The following is a 22,999-nucleotide window of genomic DNA, read 5'->3' on the forward strand; positions in this document are numbered from 1 at the left end:
ATTGTTGTCTGTTTTAACCTCAATATAAATGTTCTCCTTATGGCATTTCCTGCTGCGGAAGCACTCAGGGTGAAATGAAAGCCATGCGATGTTCACACAGGTATCCAGAAGAAAATTATACTTGGAGTCTGTAAACGTACCCAGGAACTCAAAATATACCATACCATCTGCAGTATACCAAAAGATACTGCAGAAATGCTGATATGTAATATGTAAGCTTAAAAAGACAAAAGCTTTTGGTCCTCTTTGGAGGAAGGAGAAATTCTCTACAGTCCTCGTGCTCTTTTTAGTCTGATCACTGAAAGAAATACTACTGGGGGGTTTTGCTGTGCAAGCTGGCTGTAAATGAATTAGGATGATAAATTGGCAGAAGACATTTTCTATTTACAGAATTTTCAACTTTTCATGGCTGAGGTCTGTTCTGTGAGTTGCCTGGAATGAGGGAAAAAAAAAACCCAACCTATTTGCTTGACTTGCTCTCATTTTCTAGCTGCATTCACATGATCTGTTGATAATGCTTAGGTTTAATTCAGACGTGTAGGAGAGTGATGAACAACAGTATGAATACCGAGAAATAACTAGCAATAGAGGTGCTATCAACTTCATCTGCTATCTGATTTTGTTCCCTAAGTCAGTTTTTCCTCCAGTAGTTCATAAACAGAAATAAATTTCAAGTTAAACGTGTCAGAGCCACTCGTTTTTTCAGCTGATTCTACTGAAATTTCTCAGGAGTCTGCACTCAAAGTGGAACAATAATTTGACCGTGATACATTAATTTCTATTTAAACAACATGAAAGATGAAGTTGCTAATGGGAAAATTTAACCTACAGTTGAATGACAAAAAAAACCCCACAACAACTAAATGAAATAGCACACAGATATTACAGGAAGTGTGTTAATTACTTGCACGGCAATTTTGTACGCCGTGTCATGAACATTACAGTGCTCCAGTTTATTACAGAATTTTTGTTTTTCCTCTGCCACAGGGACTCATTATACAATGACAAATGGAGGAAGCATCAACAGTTCAACACATTTACTGGATCTTCTGGATGAACCAATTCCTGGAGTAGGAACGTACGATGACTTCCATACCATTGACTGGGTTCGAGAGAAGTGCAAAGACAGAGAAAGGCACAGACGGGTACATGAGATCAATAACAGTACTTGGAAGACATGTGTATTTGGGTGCTAGAGTTGAGGTCTGGGTTAGTAATGGGTATAAATATAGGCAGACTTTACATTTGTAAGTATGTTTACCCACTAGAACGACCCTCGTACTATAAATAAAGCACTGATTCACTGATCCTTGCAATCTTGCAACAGCATTGTGACTCGAAAAGGAAGCAGTAATTTAACTGAGTGGGAATAGTCGTGCTCTGCCTCCCTCCTCTCCACGTCCCATTCCCCAGCACAGTTTCACAGTACTGTTTTGCTTGCAGTTGTATACTTAAGGCTGTTTTCCACCATACATGAATTTGCAGTAGTCTGACAGTGCTTGTGGTGTTACCTGTACTGTACAAGTGTGTCTGTGCTACTGCTTTGTAGTGCTGGGGTTGTTTTGACTGTGAAAAGTGAAAATTCTCATATCTAAAAGCACCTATGAGCATGTATATGTTTAACAAAAAAAGGTGGACCCAATATAGGGGATGTTCTTTCCACCCTCCCATCCCCAAACTTCATTTCTTTATCAAGTCTTCTAAGTTGAGGCCATTCACCTTCCTCAGTGTTCTCTGCTACGAGTTCTTTCATGAACTGGGCTCTGGCTGTATTACTGTTGGACAAGATGGCATCAGTCATTTAACAGACTTGTTTAGCAATCTTTGGGAAGAAATACACTGTTTGGAGCCTGACTGCAAAACTTTCGGAATGCTTACATTAAATTGCTCAAAAAGCAAAACTAAATTTGGAGATGAAATCTCTCCTGAAATATTTTTAGCTGATCAAAATGAATAGTTAAAAATGAGTCATAATTGCAGGGAGGAGTCAGGAAAGAGACTTTTTCGCATTCAATACTCTGTGGTTATTCTGCTTTCTTTGAGGAAATCCATTTTTAGCTTTCTGGAAGCAAATGTAGGGTGAATGCAGTGTTTTTACTCCGATGTGATTGAAAAAAAAAATCTTAACACCAGTCCAAAAAGCAAAGCATCCTCACTTCCACTGTCTGTAGTTTTTCTGGGGGAGTGGAAGATCCTTGGGCAATGGATCTGTGCACACACGTACTGTGATTGAATGTTTTTTGTTTTTTTTTTTTAAGTAAGGTGTTTTCTGTGCAATGCTTTACTCCATAATTTCATTTCTAAATGTGTTTGTGCCACAGATGTGTTTGTTAATATCTAGTGGATATGCAAGGGGATAGAATGATAGCAGTCACCAAATCATGGCGACACAGAGCACATCTGGGAATAGATGATGTGAAGTCTCACAGCTATTACTTGTTTTAACATCTGAGACCAGACAAGTTGGACAGAATTTACAGTTTACAGTTACAGAACTACTAGGAAATTTATAAATATGCTCTGAATGACAGGAGAATGTCTAGCCCTGCAACCAGGGATAAGAGAGGGCAGGATGTATTTTGAAATACATGCCGCTGCAGAAAGCTGATTTGAGGGAGGAGATTCTGAAAATAAATGCATTTCTTTTAGGGATGGTAATTCTTGTCTGGATTTCCTTGCCTACTATTGTGCTTTCTTCTTATTTTTATTGTATATTTTTCTTTCTCACTCCCTTTGTTTGTGGCACCTACTTTGTCTCTTCCTTAACAGTATGAAAAATCCTAAGACATTTGGATAATCATAACAACAAGCTGAGGACAACTTTCAGCTAGATGCATAACATATTTATACTTTCTGTTTTCTCACATTATTGGGAAAAAAAAACCCACAACTATGTGTAATGATTTCTCTCTGCAGATTAACAGCAAAAAGAAGGAATCAGCATGGGAGATGACAAAGAGTTTGTATGATGCATGGTCAGGATGGCTCGTAGTCACACTTACTGGCTTGGCATCAGGTAACTAAAAAACAAAAAGTATTTCTTTCTTTTACTCTTCCTTTGTGTGTTATCTACCAACTTTGTCAAAAGCTGGCTGAGGCTTGCTCTTTAATTTCGTGAGGGAAAGAAAACAGTGGCTGTCTTGATTTATAGGTAAAAGCATTTTACAGGAAGGATTTACTAATGAAATAGGAAACAAAACCTTTTTCCACTGAATTTATTTTAGGGGTGAGTTCTACAGCTAAGATTGTTTGCTAGTTTGTGGCCTCACTGTGTTGCCATGCTGCTTTCCATTTGGAGTTTGAGTTTGGAGTGACCAAAATGTGCAGGAGGAAGAGGCTGCAAACTTTTTGCCCAGTTTTTCCAAATAGGTGTTTGCAAACAGAACTGTTAGATTAAATCCTAGGAGGATTTGATCATATTGCATAACACAGATACACTTATTAAGAAGGCATAGTAAGTATGTAATTACTTCTTAACATACATACGTAACCACTTTCACAAATCACACATAGGTGAATGTATATGCAAAGTGTGTTTATACCTCTGAATATACAAACTGGGAGTGTATAATTATTGGAAATTGCTTATGTTAATCTGGGTGACAAAGTGCTGTGGTTTTGTGTGGCCTAGGTGTTGTCTTTCTTTTTTCTCTTCCTCCTGCTCCAAAGCTGCAGTGCATATTAAAATGACTGCTGTGCTTCTGTGCACCAAAGCTAGCAAATTCTGTCCATGGACATTCCTCAGTTTTTTTCAGTCTCAGTTGTTTTCTCTTGTATGTGTCCAGTGAGTCTGAAGTAGGATAGCCTTGATTTCACTCATGGAGAAGTCTTAATGTTTGTATTTCAGGTGATACAATTTAAATTCTACTGAAACATTGTGTTAGAATTTGTTTTGCCCAGAATCTCAAACTGAGGGTCTCTGGAAACTAGTAAATATAGATGAGTAAATCAGGAGAAAATGTTTCTGGAACTCAGACTGGTGCTGGAACAGCTGCCCAGAGAGGCTGTGATGCCCCGTCCATCCCTGGAGGTGTTCAAGGCCAGGTTGGATGGGGCCCTGGGCAGCCTGGGCTGCTATGAAATGTGGAGGTTGGTGGCCCTGCGTGTGGCAGGGGTTGGAGATTCATCATCCTTGAGGTCCCTTCCAACCCTGGCCGTTCTGTGATTTTACACAAGTAAGCTCAGGGGCTGACACTTGACAGCTATTTCTGGTAGTGATTAATACCTTAAAATAGGAAAGTACAGCTAATTAACAGTTGTACAGGTTCACAAAAAGACTTCAGATTTTTTCAATATACTGTTGCCACGTGGAAGTGTTTTGTTTTTTTTCTTTCCTTTAAATAAGGTTGTTAAATACTTCTTAAAGAACCCTTAGAAGCAATTTCCTACCTAATACCTTTTTGAGGGCTCTTCAGTAGGTTTTCAGCATATAGTTGCCACACAGAATCCCTCTTAAGCTTTGAGTTGGAGAGCTACTTTTTTCTTTACTGCTTATTACCTGCAGTAGGAATTTTACGTATTCATTCACCCTGAGACATTTATATGGTATTTACTTACGATGTTCTAACACTATTGTTGGCATGGTAAGAATTATTTGTTTAAAATATCTTGTTCTGTACAAACTGTACTCTAATAGCTAAGGAGTCCTTTGAAGCCCGACCATGTTGTTTGTCAGAAGGTGCTTTATGGTTTTTGTCAGAAAACAATGAGAGTCCTCTTTTGACTCTTAACTCATCTGTTGTAGTGGACTACTGGAGAAGTATAGCTTGGGTAAAAGAAGAGGGAAAAGAAAAAGGGAGGGGAAGAGACATTATTTTTTCTGGACCCCCAAATATGACACCTGGGCATGCTGGAAGGAGTCCAGCAGAAGGCCATAGAGATGGGGAAGGAATTGGAATGCCTCCCTGTGAAGAGAGATTGCTCTGGGTGGCCCTGCTGGAGCTGGGGTTGGAGCAGATAGACCCACAGGGCCCTGCCCCCTGCAGCCATCCTGCGGCTGTGCGATTCTGTGATTATCCTGAGACATAAGCAAGATATTAGATTCTTATCTAGTTATTATTAGATTATTTTTATTATATTATTAGATATTAGATTAGATAATACTTATCTCGCTCTATTGCTAATATAATATTGTTCTGGAAATCAGTGACATTTTAAACATTTCTTTCTTCAGATATCTTGTAATTTCAGTTTACATGAATTAATGTCTAACTGTTTCTACAACAGGGGCGCTGGCAGGATTAATTGACATTGCTGCTGACTGGATGACTGACTTGAAGGAAGGCATTTGCCTTAGTGCTTTGTGGTTTAACCACGAACAATGTTGCTGGGGTTCAAATGAGACCACGTTTGAAGAGAGAGACAAATGTCCTCAATGGAAAACTTGGGCAGAACTAATAATTGGGCAAGCAGAAGTAAGTATGTACTTGTTCTGTGGAATCACTGCTCAACAGCTCTACTGACTACAGAAAAGAATAGCTAGGGTAATAAATTGAGGACTGGGTTCTGCTCAGCTTTCAGCCTTTTAATTAATTAATTAGTTATACTCTAATAAGTGAGTCTTTTACAGACTGCAAGAGGACTTGGAGCGTTGCAGATGTAAGGAAGTTAAAAGGAGAGTATAGAGCTGTTAATAACATGAGAATTTTTGCTCACAATCATACAAAGCAAAAAAAATGGAAGAAATTCAGCTTCACGTCCTTAAATAACAATGAACGTTGCTTTTATTTTTCTCTCTAAACCAATTCTTAATATGGAAGACATTCTTGGTATTCAGTAGATTTTTTCATAAAATGAAGTGTTAGAACACTTTTTAACTCATATAATGTAGTCTTTGCTGTGCTTTCCAGACAAAGCCAACATTCTGGAGGCTTGGTAATAATTACTGTCCCTTGAAATGCGTACACCCAAGTACACTACAAGAAGAGTACTTCTCTGCTGATTTAAACAGTAACTTTGTTCCTACACCAGATCTATATTCTTACATTTCTGGGTTTTTCTTCTTGTCTTTAGGGTCCAGGTTCATACATAATGAACTACATAATGTACATTTTCTGGGCTTTGAGCTTTGCCTTCTTAGCGGTTTGTCTGGTGAAGGTGTTTGCTCCATATGCCTGTGGCTCGGGGATACCTGAGGTGAGCTCTAATTAATAATTACTTTATAGATGTTTCATATAAATGTGGAGATTCCTGCTGCCCTGCAGGACCAGAAGAAGAGGCAAGAGGGTGGCTCTTGTGAAATACTTCCAGTATTGAAATTTAAATGAAGTAATCTTGCTAACTGTTACTTATAAAAGAGTTCTGAAGGTATTGAGCTCATACGTTTTCCTCCACATCTCTAATCCATGCCCTGCAGTAATGAGAGAATAGGAGTTCATTAATGGAATATGGGTCCTAAGAGACAGCAATTGATGTTCTACTGCACTCACTTTAGTCTTCTAAAATAGCACGGACAATCAGACCATCAGCTAACAGGGAAACTCATTAAATAACCCTAGAAACTCATTCTTTCTACATTTGCTCTCTGCAGCTGTACACAGAATGTGATGAGAAGTGGGGGGGGACAGAAGAAAATTTTGGACAGCCACGCTTTTCCCGTCAGTCTGTAAATATTTCTTCATGTATTTGCACTGTGGAAATGGAAGGACAAATCTTGCCTTTATATTAAGCCTGTAGTAGTTCAATGCCATTACTCTACATAAGATTTCATCCCAAATTGATCTTCCAAACTTAGCTAACCTTCAGTTTCAAGAAACAGCTGGCCACTGTTTTGTGTAATCCCGTTTACACACGCACTGTTCTTTGTTTTGGTAACTGTGTTATTTTCTATACAGAATCACAGAATGGTTTGAGTTGGAAGGGACCATTAAGATCATCTAGTTCCACCCCACCTTCTATAGGCAAGGACACCTCCCACTAGACCGAGTTGCTCACAGCCCCATCCAGCCTGGCCTTGAATGCTTCCAGGGATTGGGCATCCACAGCCTCCTTGGGCAACCTGTTCCAGTGTCTCACCTCCCTCACAGTAAAGAATTCCTTCCTAATATGTAATCTAAATCTGCCATCTTCCAATTTAAAGCCACTTCCCCTCATCCTTTCACTACCTGCCCTTTTAAAAAGTCCCCCCAAGTTTTCCTGTAGACCCCTTCAGGTACCAGGAAGTTGCTATGAGGTCTCCTCAAAGCTTTTACTTCTGCAGCCTGTCCCCATAGCAGAGGTGCTCCAGCCCTCTGATCGTGTACGTAGCCCTCCTTTGGACCTGCTCCAACAGCTCCACGTCCTTCATGTGTTGGGGGCTCCACAACTGGACAGAATACTCCAAGTGGGGTCTCACAAGAGCAGCGTAGACAGACAGAACCACCTCCCTGGACCTGCTGGTCACACTTCTCTCGATGCACCCCAGGATGAGGTTGGCCTTCTAGGCAGCAAGCGCACACTGCTGGCTCGTATTGAATCTCTGATCAATCAACACTTCCAAATCCTTCTGCCCAGGGCTCCTCTCAAGCCATTCTTCGCCCAACCTGTATCTGTGCTTGGGATTACCCTGACCCAGGTGCAGGACTTCACACGTGGCCTTGTTGAACTTCATGAGGATGGCATGGGCCCACCTCTTAAGCCTGTCCAGGTCATGTATGGGTGTGTTTTGCAGATTAATGACATAACACTTCTAGGCCAAGTAATGTCCTTGGAAATTGATGTGTACTTTTTAGTGAAAAAGGCTGATTTTTCTGTTTTTAAGTCATTGTTAATTTTTTGTTTAGCAAGGAAATAGGGGGAAAAACTGAAAGGGGATAAATTGGTATAAGGGTTCTAAGTCAACAATAGAAGATCTTGAGTTACAGTGTTAGCAGATGCGTTTTTCCTTCTGGAGTTTTCTGACTTTTACTTAGAATTTACATAAGAAACTAATGAATGCAGTTTTAGAAGCTCCTGCAGACATATTTCTTACTAAATATGATGATATTAACGTATGCTGTCACCTTATATTTTACAGTTATTGGTAAATGGAAATCCTCTGGCAAACAGTTTGCTATCTGAGAATACATATTTTAACATGAGACAGTTATACATTTGAAAGGGCTGTTTTTGGAGTTACTTGTCTAAAATTACTAGTAAGTAATTATTTACCAAAGAACGTAGAATATAGTACCAATTTTGTTTTCTTCCAGATAAAAACTATTTTGAGTGGCTTCATCATCAGAGGTTACCTGGGGAAGTGGACTTTGATGATAAAAACCATCACTTTAGTCCTGGCTGTAGCATCAGGTTTGAGTTTAGGAAAAGAAGGTCCCTTGGTCCACGTTGCCTGCTGCTGTGGGAATATTTTTTCCTACCTCTTTCCAAAGTACAGCACAAATGAAGCTAAAAAACGAGAGGTAAGTTCTTGTAAAGACGTTTTGAGAATGTATTGTCCACGTGCTTAGTAAAAAATGCCACAATACTGATTTTTCAAAGATTTTGTTTGTTCTCCTAGCTTGTGTTCAGATTTGGGTTTTTTATAGGTTTTTAACCTTAAAAACAACATTAATCCCTAGTGTTCTACAAGGTAAGTAGTTTCCATGTTGGAGCCTTTCTCCCACCTCATAAGAAACCATTTGATTTTTCCTTACCTTCTCTCTTCTTGACTCATTTTGACAGCCATCTCCAATTGTGAGGGCAGCAGAGGGCATTTGATCTCACGAAGAAAGTCCACCTGGGAAAGAGTTGATAACTGTACTGAGATTCTGTTCTTCATTTTAAAACACACCACAGAGTGCAAAAAACCTTCACCGTGGTTCTTTTCCAGGTATTGTCAGCTGCATCAGCAGCCGGAGTGTCTGTAGCCTTTGGTGCCCCAATTGGTGGAGTCCTGTTCAGTCTGGAGGAGGTACGTCAGGAGACAGCACTAATGGAAGGGTACTTAAAAATCTCTTTTAGTGTGAAAAACCTCAAGCTCCATTAAGCTGTAGAGTCCTACCTGGAAGAGAATTTAATTTTGCATTTTGAAATTGAGTTCTGTTACCAACAAACTTGGAAAGATTTTATTAGTTTATTTACTTCAGATGAATGTCAATTGTGCTGGAGTCCAGCTGAGTCAGCTAATAATTACAGTGTGCAGAGAGATGCACCAGTTTGTCACTCTAGAAATGCAGTCTAAAAAGAGTAATTGTTGGGCTGCTTTCCTTGTTTCATAGGAGATTTTAGAAACCTATTTGACTGTTCTCTGAAAGAAGTTTCCAAACATTATTTTCTTCAGTGTTTCAGATGCTAAACACAATTGAATACATCAGTGATTAATAAGTCAAGAATAATTAAAACTGACCACAAGGGCCATCAAACTCTTTTCACCGAGAAATGTTTCTTGCTAGCTTTACTTTTTAAGTCTTCACAGGATTTGTTTTCATTGACTTACAAATAATTCTCACGTATTTCTTTTGGCAGGTCAGTTACTATTTCCCACTGAAAACTTTGTGGAGATCATTTTTTGCTGCTTTGGTGGCTGCATTTGTTTTAAGGTCCATCAATCCCTTTGGTAACAGCCGCCTAGTTCTTTTTTATGTGGAATATCACACTCCTTGGTACCTTTTTGAACTGCTACCTTTCATTCTTTTGGGAGTATTTGGTGGGCTCTGGGGAGCATTTTTCATCCGAGCAAACATTGCATGGTGTCGTCGACGCAAATCCACAAGATTTGGGAAGTACCCTGTCCTGGAGGTCATCATTGTTGCAGCAATAACAGCTGTCATTGCATTTCCCAATCCGTACACGAGGCTGAACACCAGTGAGCTTATTAAAGAGCTCTTCACAGACTGCGGGCCATTGGAGTCCTCCTCCCTCTGTGACTACAGGAACGATATGAACGCAAGCAAAATAGTAGATGATATTCCTGACCGTCCAGCAGGCACTGGAGTCTATTCAGCTATATGGCAGTTGTGTTTAGCACTCATATTTAAAATAATCATGACTGTCTTCACGTTTGGTATCAAGGTAAGTGTGAATGCAATGGCTACATCATCTACTGTGATGATTTTTCTTTGTTACTCCCCAAAGCTAGCAGCTTCGTTTATAGTTTTCGTTCTCCATATATGGTTTTAGATCTCTTAATTAAAAACTTCACTGTTGATCACTGGCTGCTGGGCAATATAAATCTGTTAAGTATATTTTAAATGTTAGCTTTCCATAAGACAGAATTTCAGTTTTCACTCTTGAATTCTGTCGTATAGTATTTCACTTATATCTAGGACTCTGCCCTTCTAAGCATTAGGATACCTCTTACCATAACACCTGCACTGTGTCCTAGCATTCCTCTGTCCAAGTGCATCTTTCTCACAAAGTTGCCAGCCCAGGAGCACACACAGTGTATTAGAATTCACGAAGTTGCATGAAGGTAGAGCTCAACTGTTTTTGGTTCCTTCTCTCATAACTTCACCAACTGCAATTTGTTGGAAACATTACTGGCAAAGCAACTACGCTGCCTGTGGGATACAGTGATTCCCACTGCTGTTACTGCCATGAACAGGGGACTGATAAGGCAACATGTTTTTTTCCAGGCCTTAACACAGCTATACTGCAGAAGTAAAAAGATTGTATGTATGCAGGATTCTATTTTCAGTAAACTTGTTACTGTTTATAAACACCAAGGATGAACATTTTGGGATGAGATTACAGCTTTGCCTCAAACCTGACTGGCATGCAACTGCATTACTAGAAAAGTTTGTGTGTATAACCTGTTTCCTTGTTTGTCTTAAATATGATGCATTTGCCACAGTATAAATCATTTTCTTTTAAGTATAACTTGAGTTGGGCACTGTATGCACTGGAAAAAAAAGTTGAGACAAGGTAAAACCTGATTTTTTTTCATTGTTCTTTCTGTGGTGAGATTGCTCTTTGCTTTGTAACATGTGAGTCAGAGGCTTATGCTAAAAAATTCACCTGTAAAACCACAATCAGAGTTAAACTGTATAATCAATGAATATTAAAATGTTATAATCACAAAATAAAGAAGAGAGTTTGACAAAACAGACTAAGATAACAAAAAAAAAAAAAAAAAAAAAACCAGAAAGCTTACCCCTATCCTGGGCTCAACCACAAAACACCAGCAGAGCAGATCTCAAGAAGAGATCCTTCCTCAGTGGTAGCCAGCTCTTAAATAGGGCTAGGAGGGGTGCAGCCAGGCTCCAACCTTTCCTGCAGCACAGCTGAATTGCCTTCACCTGTGCTCCTCTGGCTGACTCAGTGCTCACCTCAGGTTGTCAATCAGAGGTTCAGGCCGTGGTTCAGCAGTTCCCATGCATAGACCTTTAACTTGTTGGCTGATTAGCCACATGTGATGAAGTGAAGGAGCTAGGTGCATGAACAATTCATGCTAACAGGAATGTGAACGTAGTTCTCCATTTGGAGACTGAATTTACTGTGGTACACTCAGTATAGCAAACTAGAAACTCAGCAGTTTCAAAGATACATTCTACAACTTCTATGTCTATAATAAAAATTTTTCAGGGTGTTACTGTAGTGTTCCCCCAGAATGATTTTCACTCAGCAAAACAAAAGAGAAAGGTACTTAACAATTAAAAAGGTTTCAGACACACGATGAATTGTAGGAGATGGCATCAGTGATGTCAGTGCACAATTTTACTTGTAGCACAGTATGGCATTGAACGGTTACTGCTGTCAGCACTGAAATATTAGGTAATTCAGGATGGGAATGAAGGATTATTCAACCTTTTCAATACAGCTAACGCAGATGGCTTTGAAATAAAATGTGGAATATTGATTTGTCCTTGGTTTACCTGTTAGAAATTCTTTGCAACTATATATGTTGTCAATATAATAATAATGTAAATTGAATCGGAAATACTGGATCCCGTGGCAAAATCTAGTTACAAGCTGCATAATGCATACACTTCCCAGCTCTACAGTGGAAAAAATAATTAAATGTCTTTTCCTTTGACACCAGTGGTATTTTTTTAAATGAAATGATTTTGACAAAGGTGTATTTAGACAAAAAGTAAAAATTGTACTTGAGGTTCGTCCCTTGGTCACGGTGGAATACGTTTCTGATAGTAACAACTGCTATGAGGGGAAGCAGCGGGCATTTCCAGTTTAGTGAGGTGTTCAGATGCAGTATGGATTTGGTGTCTTTCTGTTTGTTGGTTTTATTTCATTTCTGGGTGTTTATTTTTTGGAAAGGAGGAGAAGGGGCACAACAGCAATGTCTCTGTTGAATCCTCGCTCCTGTTACAGCTACAGGGCTACACAAGACTTGTCGTACCAGAGTGGTTTAGTTAAATCTTATTGCAGTGCCATGAAGCCTATTTGGGTCAATAACAGAAAAACAGATCAAATAACTAAAATTACGATAGGCATGTGTTTGTTGTTGTGTTTTTTTTTAACAGTAAAGTGTTAATCTGCTTTTTTGCCTTAGGAATTTGCATTAAGTTTTCCTAACCTTGCAGTATCTTTAATGATGGTCTGACTACTTGCATTTCTTTTTAAAATACTCAACAAATACGTTCCCATCAGCGTGGTAGCAGTTATTCCATTTCTGTTGTAGGTTCCATCTGGGTTGTTCATACCCAGTATGGCAATTGGAGCAATAGCAGGAAGGATTGTGGGAATTGCAGTGGAGCAGCTGGCTTACTATCATCACGACTGGTTCATTTTCAAGGAGTGGTGTGAAGTTGGAGCTGACTGTATTACGCCTGGTCTTTATGCCATGGTTGGTGCTGCTGCCTGTTTAGGTAACTAAACTGTAACAAAGCAAATATCTGATTTTTGTTTTGCTTTGTGTTACCAAAATAACGATATGTATAAATGTGCTGTGTTGGAACACCTGCAATGTGCACTTCCCTTTCTTCAGAAGAATACAGTCACATATCTTCGTGTAAGCTATTGGATCCTTATGATCTGAGGAATGATACGAAATTGACTATGTGATGGGAAGGAGAGTAACTTAAATGGCAGTTTGCTTTTTCTTTCTGGCACCGATAGGAGTAGTTAGATATTATAGGTGTCGTATACGTCTAAATGTATAAAACGGAGTTGAAAAGGTTGAAGTTGCTATGAGGAGGTGACACGATCTGCTGGCACTTTAGCAACAAATGTTCTTGGAGTTTGTTAATCCAAACAGAAACTTGAGAAGCCCGTAACGATCTGGGGAGTCCACTTACAGGTCTGTTATGAGGCCTGATTTAGAAACTGTTGAAAACCTGCTTCACTGGAAGAAGATTACGCTCCTAAACGAGGAGAGATTTCATGACGGCCGTTTTCACCAGCTTACAGTTCTCTTTAGTTTTTATAATTCAACAGCAGCATTATATTCGTGATATTTTGGACGGTATAGCTGTTGAATTGTTATCTGTTCCTTCCTTAGTGTCATTCTTCTTCGAAATTATTATCTTACTAGGTTTGGATTTGTTAATTTCTCAGTATTTTTAACTCAGGAGTGGCTTGTAAAAGTATGCAGTTGTATTCTTAAGTTATTTGAAAGAGAAGCACATATTTTTCAAACCCTTTTACTTTCTGACCTCCAGGAATTTTCCCTAAGTCCACGTTCATTTTTCTTGTATGCTTCTGTTTTTGTGATGTTTGTCAGATGACGTAAATGGCAAAGTCATGTTTGCAGTTCTGAGCAGGAAGGCAGGAAATACAAGTTCAGTATTCTTTGACGCTGAAGCATTACTGACTGCCATTTTTCTTGCAGGTGGTGTGACAAGGATGACTGTGTCCCTGGTAGTTATTGTCTTTGAGCTAACAGGAGGGCTGGAGTATATTGTGCCCTTAATGGCTGCAGTCATGACCAGTAAGTGGGTAGGAGATGCCTTTGGTAGGGAAGGCATCTATGAGGCACACATCCGACTGAATGGATATCCCTTCTTGGATGCAAAGGAGGAGTTTACTCACACAACACTGGCTGCTGATGTTATGAGACCTCGAAGGAGCGACCCACCGTTAGCTGTTTTAACCCAGGATAATATGACAGTTGAAGACATAGAGAACTTGATCAACGAAACCAGCTATAATGGTTTTCCTGTTATTATGTCAAAAGAGTCGCAGAGACTTGTGGGCTTTGCTTTAAGAAGAGATTTAACTATTGCAATAGGTAATTACCTCCCAATATTTTATGATTATATATTCTAATAGAAATTATTGTAAAGCTTAAAAGAGAACTTACTCTCTGTGCTTCTCCTTATTTCAGGTTCAAGGTCCAGATACTTTGTGTAGTCTATTGCTTTACTGAAGATACTGATTATGTCCAATAGCAGACCATAAAATAAAATGTAAATATCTTTGTGCCTTTGTGTACAAGACTTGTAGGCCAGACTGGCATCTAGTCCAGTATTTTTGATTGTTTTGTAGTGTTTGATGACAGTTCTTTTCCTCAAGGGCATTCAACCTTCCTCAGAATTCTCAACCGTCTTCAAAACTGAGTGATTCCCATTTGAAAGAGCAGGATTCAGTCGGAGTTACTGTCAAAGTCACTGTAAAATTCACTGAGCATCAAGCTTCTCTTTGGGAGTATTTTATTTGCTCTTTTCTCTTGTTGATTTTCTTTTTTCAACAACTAATGTTGTACTGTGGAGAGATGAGTGAAATATTTTACATTTCTCACTGTAGTTTGTCTGTGTGCTGTGAAAAATGAAACCAGGCACGCATGCCCTGTTTGGGCCCTGTCTCTGGATGGCTGTTAGAAACTGTGTGATAACTAGGGCTGTGCTTTGTGCCTTGGCAAAAGAATTGTGGATTTGGAAATTGCAATCACCAGCAAAGGGAAATAGAATTATTATTTAAGAAATACTTGTACATAAAATCAGTGGTGGAAGTTGTATCTTAAAATACTCGTATTTTTTCACAATTTGAAAGGCTGTATATTGACAAATATCTCTTTAGAGAAAAAAGGAATTGCTTGAAAAAGCAATGTCCTCTTTCAGAAAGTTGGAAAAAAAGGTTTTGAGGAGCACAACACCAAGTCCTGAAGTAAAACTTTTGCCTGTGGTCTTACAATGTGTTCCTACACCATGCAGGATGTATATAAATGTCCTAAACTTGAAAAGTATTACAGATATTGTATGATTTTAAGTTTGTGTTTACCTAAGACTAGAAGGAGGAACAGCAAAGTGTTGTTCTAATGAAACACTTCCCCAGCTAAAACTTATTTCAGTTGCAGAGAATGCATGGTGCGTAGTGCTTTGTCTTGGAGTCATTCAGTGAGGTGGCTCGGGGTACAAGGAGAGTTGCTCATGTAGCCAAATACTGAAGAGGATACAGATCAAGTTCACAGGAACCTAAATACATTTGCATAAGGAGATCAAAAAATGAGGAGTTTGTAATCACTGATGGTTTGAAACCATTTATTTGTCGTTCTTGTGGAAGAAGTATCAGATCAGCTTTCTTTTTGACAACTGCTTCAGCTGCTGCATGCTTCTTGCATGCTAGCTTTTCAGTATTTCCACCTCTCCAGAGCAAATAAGTTTTATTTTTGCTGTTGGATTGAGAAAGGCAGTAGCTGAAGGATGGCTAAAGCTGTACAATACATAGCTTTTGTGATTTCTGCACAAACACATCCTAGGAATAAAGCAGTGACTGTAGAAACACGATGTCAGCGTATCAGCATCAGAGCCCGGTCGACTGAACTTTGCGCTAAATGATCTTACTACCAAAATGTAAATTGCCTTGCCCTTTTTTTTTCTTTTCCCCTCTCTCCCCTTAAAGAAAGTGCAAGGAAGAAGCAGGAAGGGATTGTTGGCAGTTCCAGGGTCTGCTTTGCCCAGCATACCCCATCGCTTCCAGCAGAAAGCCCTCGGCCTTTGAAGCTTAGAAGCATACTTGACATGAGCCCTTTCACCGTGACAGACCACACACCTATGGAAATAGTGGTGGATATTTTCCGGAAGTTGGGTTTGAGGCAGTGCCTTGTGACACACAACGGGTGAGTGATGTGGGGGCAGTTCTGTTTTCTTTTGGTAGGAATAGGATCTTTCACTTCTGGGATCAAAGCTTTGATGGTATTTGAACCCATGCGTTTGGTGCAGGATGTCAGCGACAAGAAGGTGCACGAATTCTTACTTCTCCCTGTGTTCCAAGTAAGCAGGCAGGTAGTTTCGGTGTGTTGTGTTTTTATTTTAAAGGTTTTCTTTTAAAAAAAAAAATTAAAAAGTGGAAAATACATCAGCTGTACAACATCTACAAATGTTGGGTTCATAAAAAGCGAAGCAGAAACAAGATTCGTTCACTGGATAACTCCTCTTCTGGAGTTTAGTAATGTAGTAAAAAAAGCCACCAAGCTATTAGTTTTGGAATACTACAACTAAGTAACTGCTGCTAGTTCTGAAACTTCAGTCTGCAGCGATTGTACGATTCCAAATACTTCAAGAAGGTGCCTTCAAGATGTAGAGTGTTGGTAAACGTGACTGTGGGGGGTTGGTATGTGGTCACCGTTTAATAAATCAGCCCTAGGTGTGGAAACACAAAATATCTTGTTATATTTGCCTCTTATCTGAACGCTTTCTTTTTATACAAGGTCTTTTGAGTATGGTTCTACTTCAGCGTTCTGCTTTCCTCTATCTCTTGTGTTAAGCACTTGGCACGTGATGGTGCAGCTTCTACCACAGTATCTTGCTTTCTCTTTAGCATCTTTTTAAATCACATGAGAAGTGAAGCACTGTCTGCTAACCTACATTATTTAGTACCACTGTCCGTGGGACAAAGCTAAGAAACCTTAAACACAGATGGCATTTATTTATTTTTGCTCTGGACAAAAGTAGTGCTGCTCTAAGGGGCAAATATTGAAATAGTGCAAATTTCCAAATTTGTTTCTTAAGATGTCTTCTAAAACAAATGTATCTTAAATGTGCTCCTGGTTTTTGTTGTTATTGTTGCTTTCTGATTAGTTTTTTTTTAATTTGCTTTTTATGAAATTCGTCTTTGTATGGAATGGCAAGTAGATGCTTTGAGAAGCATAAGCAGCTCTTACAAAAAGCTTTCTCTGCCAGGAAAAAGCCATCATGATCTGCCACTTAAAAATCACTGCATACATACAGTTATTCCTGTTTATGCAGGGAAATTTGAATTGGTAAAACTTCAGTGATAAATATTTATTACTGTGGGTTTTTCTCTTAGTTTCTGTTGTGGTTGAGTGTTCAAACATTAACACTGATGTGAAAAATGGCTCTGCAGAGAGATTGATCTTGTAAAGGTATGTCAAACTGTAGCCTAAGCTTTCAATTATTTCACGATAAAGTTGCCACAAATACAGGAGACTTTGATTTGTTGTTTTCTGATCCTCGTGTTTGTTGTCCCATTTCAGTTTATAACCTTGTGATCTGCCATGAGAATGCTGTCCATTACAAGGTTGGACAGTTAATCCCTGAGGTCCGGTTGGCTGTACACCACCCAGAGAATTTGTCTAAATTGGCAAATTTTATGCACGTTGAATAGAGATATATAGCTAGATGGGTGTTCATACATCCAGTTACAGTTAGGAATTGTGCAGAAATTGGTGCTGGTGATAGATACAGAGATATGTAAAGACTGAGCCCGATTCTTTCCAGCTTTTATCACTGTGTCCGTTCTAAGGAGCTGCTCTTTATTTATATTACGATAAATGAGAAATTGGTTTGAATTTGTCTGTTCCTAAGGCTGCTCTGTAGTGAAGCTTCAGACCTCAATTTCTGTGACTTTACAGACACTGCTTTGATCATTTACTGTAGCTTGTTCTAATGCGAATAGAGATTTGTATTTGTGAGGAGAAATAACTAGGAAACAAAGGAGAGGAAGTAGATTTTACTTTCAGTGCCTCTAAAATCTCAAGAGATCAGGACGTGGGGAGAAGGGCTAAAGTGTGCTTCCCCAGTGTGTATGTGATAGAGAAACGCACCGCTGTGGGGTTGTTGCTGATCAGACATTTGGAGACCAAAAAAAAGCCTGGGAAAGGGTGCTGAGTTTCCAACCATTTTCATTTAACTATCTCATTAACTTTCTTGCAACCCATTTTCTTTTTTAGTTTTGCTCTGCTCTAAACCTTTTTCATTGTGACTAGAACTTTTTTGATTTGATTTCACACGCAGTTATTAGCATAACATGATCTGTTTCAGGATTGTCTTGGGGATCATCACAAAGAAGAACATATTAGAGCATCTCGAGCAACTAAAGCAGCACGTCGAACCCTTGGTGATTAGATATATCAGATCTCATAATTAGACATGTTAGAAGTCAGGAGGCATGAAACTTGTGAACTGTTCAGTACTTTTATGACATCGGCTGAACAAAGAAATAATCCTGTATTAAAAATTCGTATGAAAGAAACTGTAACAGAAAACAATACGTGCAAAATCCTCGCATAGAAATTAAGCAGTTCCTATGGACGGTCTGTTAGTCACAACATTAAAGGAAGGTAAAAACAGAATGTGGTATCTTGTTCTTTGAATCATGTAGATCTGCCTTTTGATTCCCCGCAGTGGGAAAGCACACAGCTAGGAATAGCTTTGCCCCCACAGTGTAAATTTCTTGTTTTTTCATGTGCTGATTTTGGCAGCTTTCCGTAGCTGTCAAGTTGCTGATGAAGCAGCGTATATTTTGAGGAGCACAGCTCTCAATGTCTTGCAGCATCAGGTCTTCCCTGAAAGCCCCATTTATCAATTGGGAAATAAATGGCGTGAAGTCCTTCAATTCTGCACAAAGTCCTGTGACTGTGCTGCTGTTACCTGCAGCCACTAATGCACTGCAGTGGGACCCTGAGCTACTAAATGGCACGCTGATACATCTGCTGTTGACTTCAGAATCTACATACTGTTATGAGTACGATGTTGTGATCTAACCTTAGCTGTAAGATAGACTTTGTCTTCATTTGGACATTGGTTGCTCTGCAATAGCTGCATCTCTGCTAAACCTAGCCACCAAGTTTAGCTGCTTATGTGCAAAACGTGCTAATTATGTTCTCATTTTATGCTAATATTTCACAAGTATTTCATGCGTCCTTTAATAAATAAAAAAACCCAAACCAAAATGTACTAACCAGAATAACAAGGGCAGCAGCTCATTCATTCTGCTCTTTGCTTCTCCTGTGATATTATCCTTTTGGACAGTCTCACCCTTTTTGATGTTTCACATAGTTCTGCTTTTAAAAGCAATTTAGTTGCTGTCATAAGAGCACAGTATCTAAAGTTGAAAATGAAAACTTTTATTATTTGTAATTAATTTTCTGAAGCTGTGAACTCTAAAGCCTAGTCAACTATTCATTGCTTTGCAAAAGTTTCATGGGCAATACGGTGTGCTCCTATGAATGTATTCAGTCTGAGCCGGTGTGTCAGATGGGAAAGGCCCTTGTGATTTTAAGAAAGAAGGGGAGGCGAGTCTGATTCGCTGCTAGGATCTGGGGCCATCGAGCAGTGTGTCACTTGTGGTGCCTTGGCCGGAACACTCCTCCCTTATGAAATGGGATCGGTATCACTTCTTTTTCATACCTCCTTTTCTTTGTCCTTCTCTATTTTATTTTTCTTTTGCTTTTTTGTTGGCATAGCTAACCAAATTTCATTTTTGCCGAAACAAAACGTTAAATACAAATAGTCACGGGCTCTACTTGCATTGCTTGTATTTAATTAAAATGGACCACAGCTGTCAGAGACCATCCAGGTATGGTGTCTCAGCACTGCTGTCTTTTAACAAACCGGTGGTTACTAAATACTTTGATTAATGAAATGCTGTTGTTTAAATAAGACAATCGGGCTGCTCACTTTTGCTCTGTCCCTGTCAACAAAAAGGACTTGGCTACAGATGTGTTGTGTTGGACCGCTCTCCCCGCTCGGGTTAATCCTGATGTTTGTTTATCCTTTCCAGGCGCCTCCTTGGCATCATAACAAAAAAAGATATCCTCCGTCATATGGCCCAGACGGCAAACCAAGACCCCGCCTCAATAATGTTCAACTGAAACCCATAGCTGAGGAGAGAGAGGAAACTGAAGAGGAGGTTCATTTGTTGAATAGCACAACACTTTAGTCTGGGAGATACTTCTAAAAATCAGAAACGAGAGCTGGGTTTTTGCGTAACGGTGCTGCTGGAATTCAGGAGTTGGTCTGGGGGAGGATGTGGAGAGGAGGAAGGCTGTTGGGAGCATGGAGCTGCTGTCCTGCACTGGATGCGTCCTGAGATGTCCGGTCTGCCATGATAGTGCAGTGGGAGAGCCGTGCGAGGTGGCACAATTCTCCAGCCCCAGCCTGGTACTTCAGCATCAAAGAGATGTGTTACTAGTCCCTATTTCTGGAGGGATCCTTCTGAATTGAGCCATCTTATGGAGACTGAAAGGTCTTGCCCTTTTTACCATTGAAAACTGTTGTGTTAGCTCATGAAATGTATAGTTATTACACGTCACCTTCCTACATTCCAGAAGAGCTTTATTTCTCTCTCTCCTGAGCCGTAACGAAGCCTCTTTAAATTGGTGTGCCCTTTTGAAGTAGTTGTTTCTCATATTGAGATGTACTGTGAGTTACTGAGGTTGGATCACAAGGAGGGAGGTTTTGCTTGTGCCATCAGGTGCGTAAGGTCGAACATCGTGAAGTGCTTGGGGCAGTACAGATCTACTGCGACAAAAGCAGACTGAGCAGGAAATGCCTTGCAAAGAGCCATGCGAAACATCTTTCAGCCCATCTGTCGTGATGAGAGAAAAAGTAAGCAAAAGGAAGTAGAGTTGCAGAGAAAAATGCTGGTTTTGCTGCAGAAAATATCAATGTGACCTGATCTTATGCAATTTTTGTATTGTCGAAACACTAGGGTATATACCAATGTTGTGCAGTATCAGGAAAAGTACTGCTGTTCTACTAGTTAAGAGCTGGAACAATTCTGTATACGTGTATCTGGAAAAATGCATGCTACAGCACTGGAGATATTTCCCCTCTGTAAAGTTTGAGATCGCTCAGTTTTATTTTCTCTTCTGAACAAAAGACGTCCCACTGCTGACATGGTAGGAAGAAACGTAACTCATAACTTGCACTAATGTATATTATTTTTCTTGAGGTTTTACCATTATTTATATTTTTATGAATGAAAAAAATCTATTAAATACAAATCAGTTGATGTCTCACCTAACTAATTACCTTTTTAATGTGATTTTATATAATAATTCGTAATCCTCTGCGAGTAATGGAGGATTAGCAAATGTTTACAACTAGATGAAGGGTTTAAACAAAATTGTTTCTTTACAATCCAACATGCATATAAGGTGATTTTCAGATGTAACTCTCACTGCCGTTACCTTAAGACTTCCTTTTCCCTTTCTGAGCAGATAACTGGAACAGTAATACTAAAAACATTATTTAAAAAAATCAGGGTTTTAAAACGAATAGGAAGCAACTATAATTATTAGATTGCTTTAGACTTTTTTTTCTGAGTACACAGAGGTGTGAATGATACACAGCCACAGAAGATGAGCAGCAGGGCAGAATCGAATCCAGTACTTGAAAGCTTGGCAGGACTTCAGAGCTGAGCAGCACCACACGCGCCAGAGGTGAGCTGACACATTCCTAACATCTTTTGGCCACCAGATTAATTTTTCTTCAGCTTTTCAAAGCACCACAAACACATGTGGAAACAAAGGCAGCGTGCTGTAAGTCTGCAGTAAAAAAGCTAAGAAACGTGGTTGACAAAATCTTGCTGTACAGTACGTGGTGAAATACAATGTAGTTATTAACATTTCGCCCAGGAGACTGCAGAAGTTTAAAGCTGAAATCTTGGGCATCTCTCAGGCCGTCATCACAGTTACCTCAAACATCTTTATTCAGCCAGGTGCTCAGCACGATCTTGTCTTGAAGAGCAGCAACGTGCTCCAAGCAGTGCCCTGCTAGGATTGGCGAGCTCCAAAACAATGCCAGTGCTTCAAGTGCTCCGCTGAATTTCTGTCTGTTTTCAGAATATAAAACTGCAGTCACCTCTTTCTCACCTCTTGCATCAACTGGAACCAGGGGAAAGCTGACGTGTTGGTGGGCTGCAGTCGGCCCCTGTGCAGAAAGCAGCTTTGGAACTGAAACAGAATTGAGCTGTGTTCTGATTGCTGCGCTGCAGCAACTGGCTGCACTCTTCCAAGTGAGTCAGTGCTGCGGGCTCCAAACTTGTTGTGTTACGTTGTGTGAGCTTGCAGAAACCTTATTAGGAGCAGGGTTTGGTCCATCCAAGGAGGACAGCTCAGGAAATTGTCTGAGGCTGATCTCTACTGTTTATTATTTCTGTAGTGGAAGGATATAAATGCACTACAGCTTTAAAAAAAAAAAAAAAAGAAATTGCTTTAAATCAGTTTGAAGCCTCTGCCATTTCTGATGGTTTCCTCATCCTCATACACTGCAGTGTAGTAATTTGCACCTGACCCCACCTACAGGCTGCACTGCCTGGAACACAGTGCAGCCCGTGCCCCTGCTGTTTTATCATTCTCGTGTGGATCCCAAGTGCTGCATAGAAGTGGTGCATCTCTGGTTACTGTTCTTACCTGCTAAGCTTTCTCCACTGACATGAAAAACGTCTCGTAAACATGCATCAAAAATTCTGATACTGAAGTATGTGTGCCTGTGCTGTTCAACAAAATTTTTCTAATGTAAAGCTTCCAGCGCCTTACTCAAGTTACTGATTTGAAACAAAAATGTGGTGGATGGGAGGGTGAAAGCGTCAGCATTATTATTATTTTTTGTTTTAAACCATTCAGTTACTGGTTGATGAAGAATGCATACTTTGTTAATCTGTGATGTTGCCTAGAGCTGTATTTAATATTGATTGATCTTAATGTTTTTATTTATAATAGTGTGGTAGAGCTGCGTATCATTACAGTAACAATTCCCACTACTGTGATGACTTAATCAAACATTAAAAACTTCTGTATGACCATTTGCTGCTTCGACTCCGTCGTCTTTTCTCAAACAGCATTTCTGTTGATGTTTGCATTCAATTCCCCTGGGATAAACAGCCACAGGCTTAAAATACAACCCCAGTAAAAATCACACATTTCTGAAGCAGACGTTTTCAGATTTGCTTCAATCATGTAATT

The 22,999-nt window shown here is 39.6% G+C and overlaps 1 protein-coding gene across 6 annotated transcripts in view; it reads left to right on the top strand.

Annotated features, from left to right (window-relative positions):
• Nucleotides 1–22,839, top strand: part of CLCN3 (chloride voltage-gated channel 3) — a 49,032-nt gene extending 26,193 nt beyond the window's left edge. For 3 of the 6 annotated variants that reach the window (XM_052690168.1, XM_052690169.1, XM_052690170.1), the window contains 12 exons: nt 988–1,145; nt 2,917–3,016; nt 5,227–5,414; nt 6,013–6,135; nt 8,169–8,375; nt 8,786–8,866; nt 9,421–9,966; nt 12,533–12,719; nt 13,682–14,080; nt 15,691–15,907; nt 18,072–18,147; nt 19,813–22,839. In XM_052690168.1, coding sequence (XP_052546128.1) covers nt 988–1,145; nt 2,917–3,016; nt 5,227–5,414; nt 6,013–6,135; nt 8,169–8,375; nt 8,786–8,866; nt 9,421–9,966; nt 12,533–12,719; nt 13,682–14,080; nt 15,691–15,907; nt 18,072–18,147; nt 19,813–19,971 — 2,441 coding nt within the window. In that variant the 3' untranslated portion in view covers nt 19,972–22,839. The remainder of the gene's footprint in view (nt 1–987; nt 1,146–2,916; nt 3,017–5,226; nt 5,415–6,012; nt 6,136–8,168; nt 8,376–8,785; nt 8,867–9,420; nt 9,967–12,532; nt 12,720–13,681; nt 14,081–15,690; nt 15,908–18,071; nt 18,148–19,812) is intronic. The other 3 variants (XM_052690172.1, XM_052690173.1, XM_052690174.1) reach the window with 2 other exon arrangements.
• The last annotated feature ends 160 nt before the right edge of the window (nt 22,840–22,999 follow it).

Source organism: Tympanuchus pallidicinctus, unplaced genomic scaffold (assembly GCF_026119805.1).
Source record: "Tympanuchus pallidicinctus isolate F22 unplaced genomic scaffold, pur_lepc_1.0 scaffold26, whole genome shotgun sequence".
In the NCBI taxonomy this organism is placed as follows: Eukaryota; Metazoa; Chordata; class Aves; order Galliformes; family Phasianidae; genus Tympanuchus; species Tympanuchus pallidicinctus.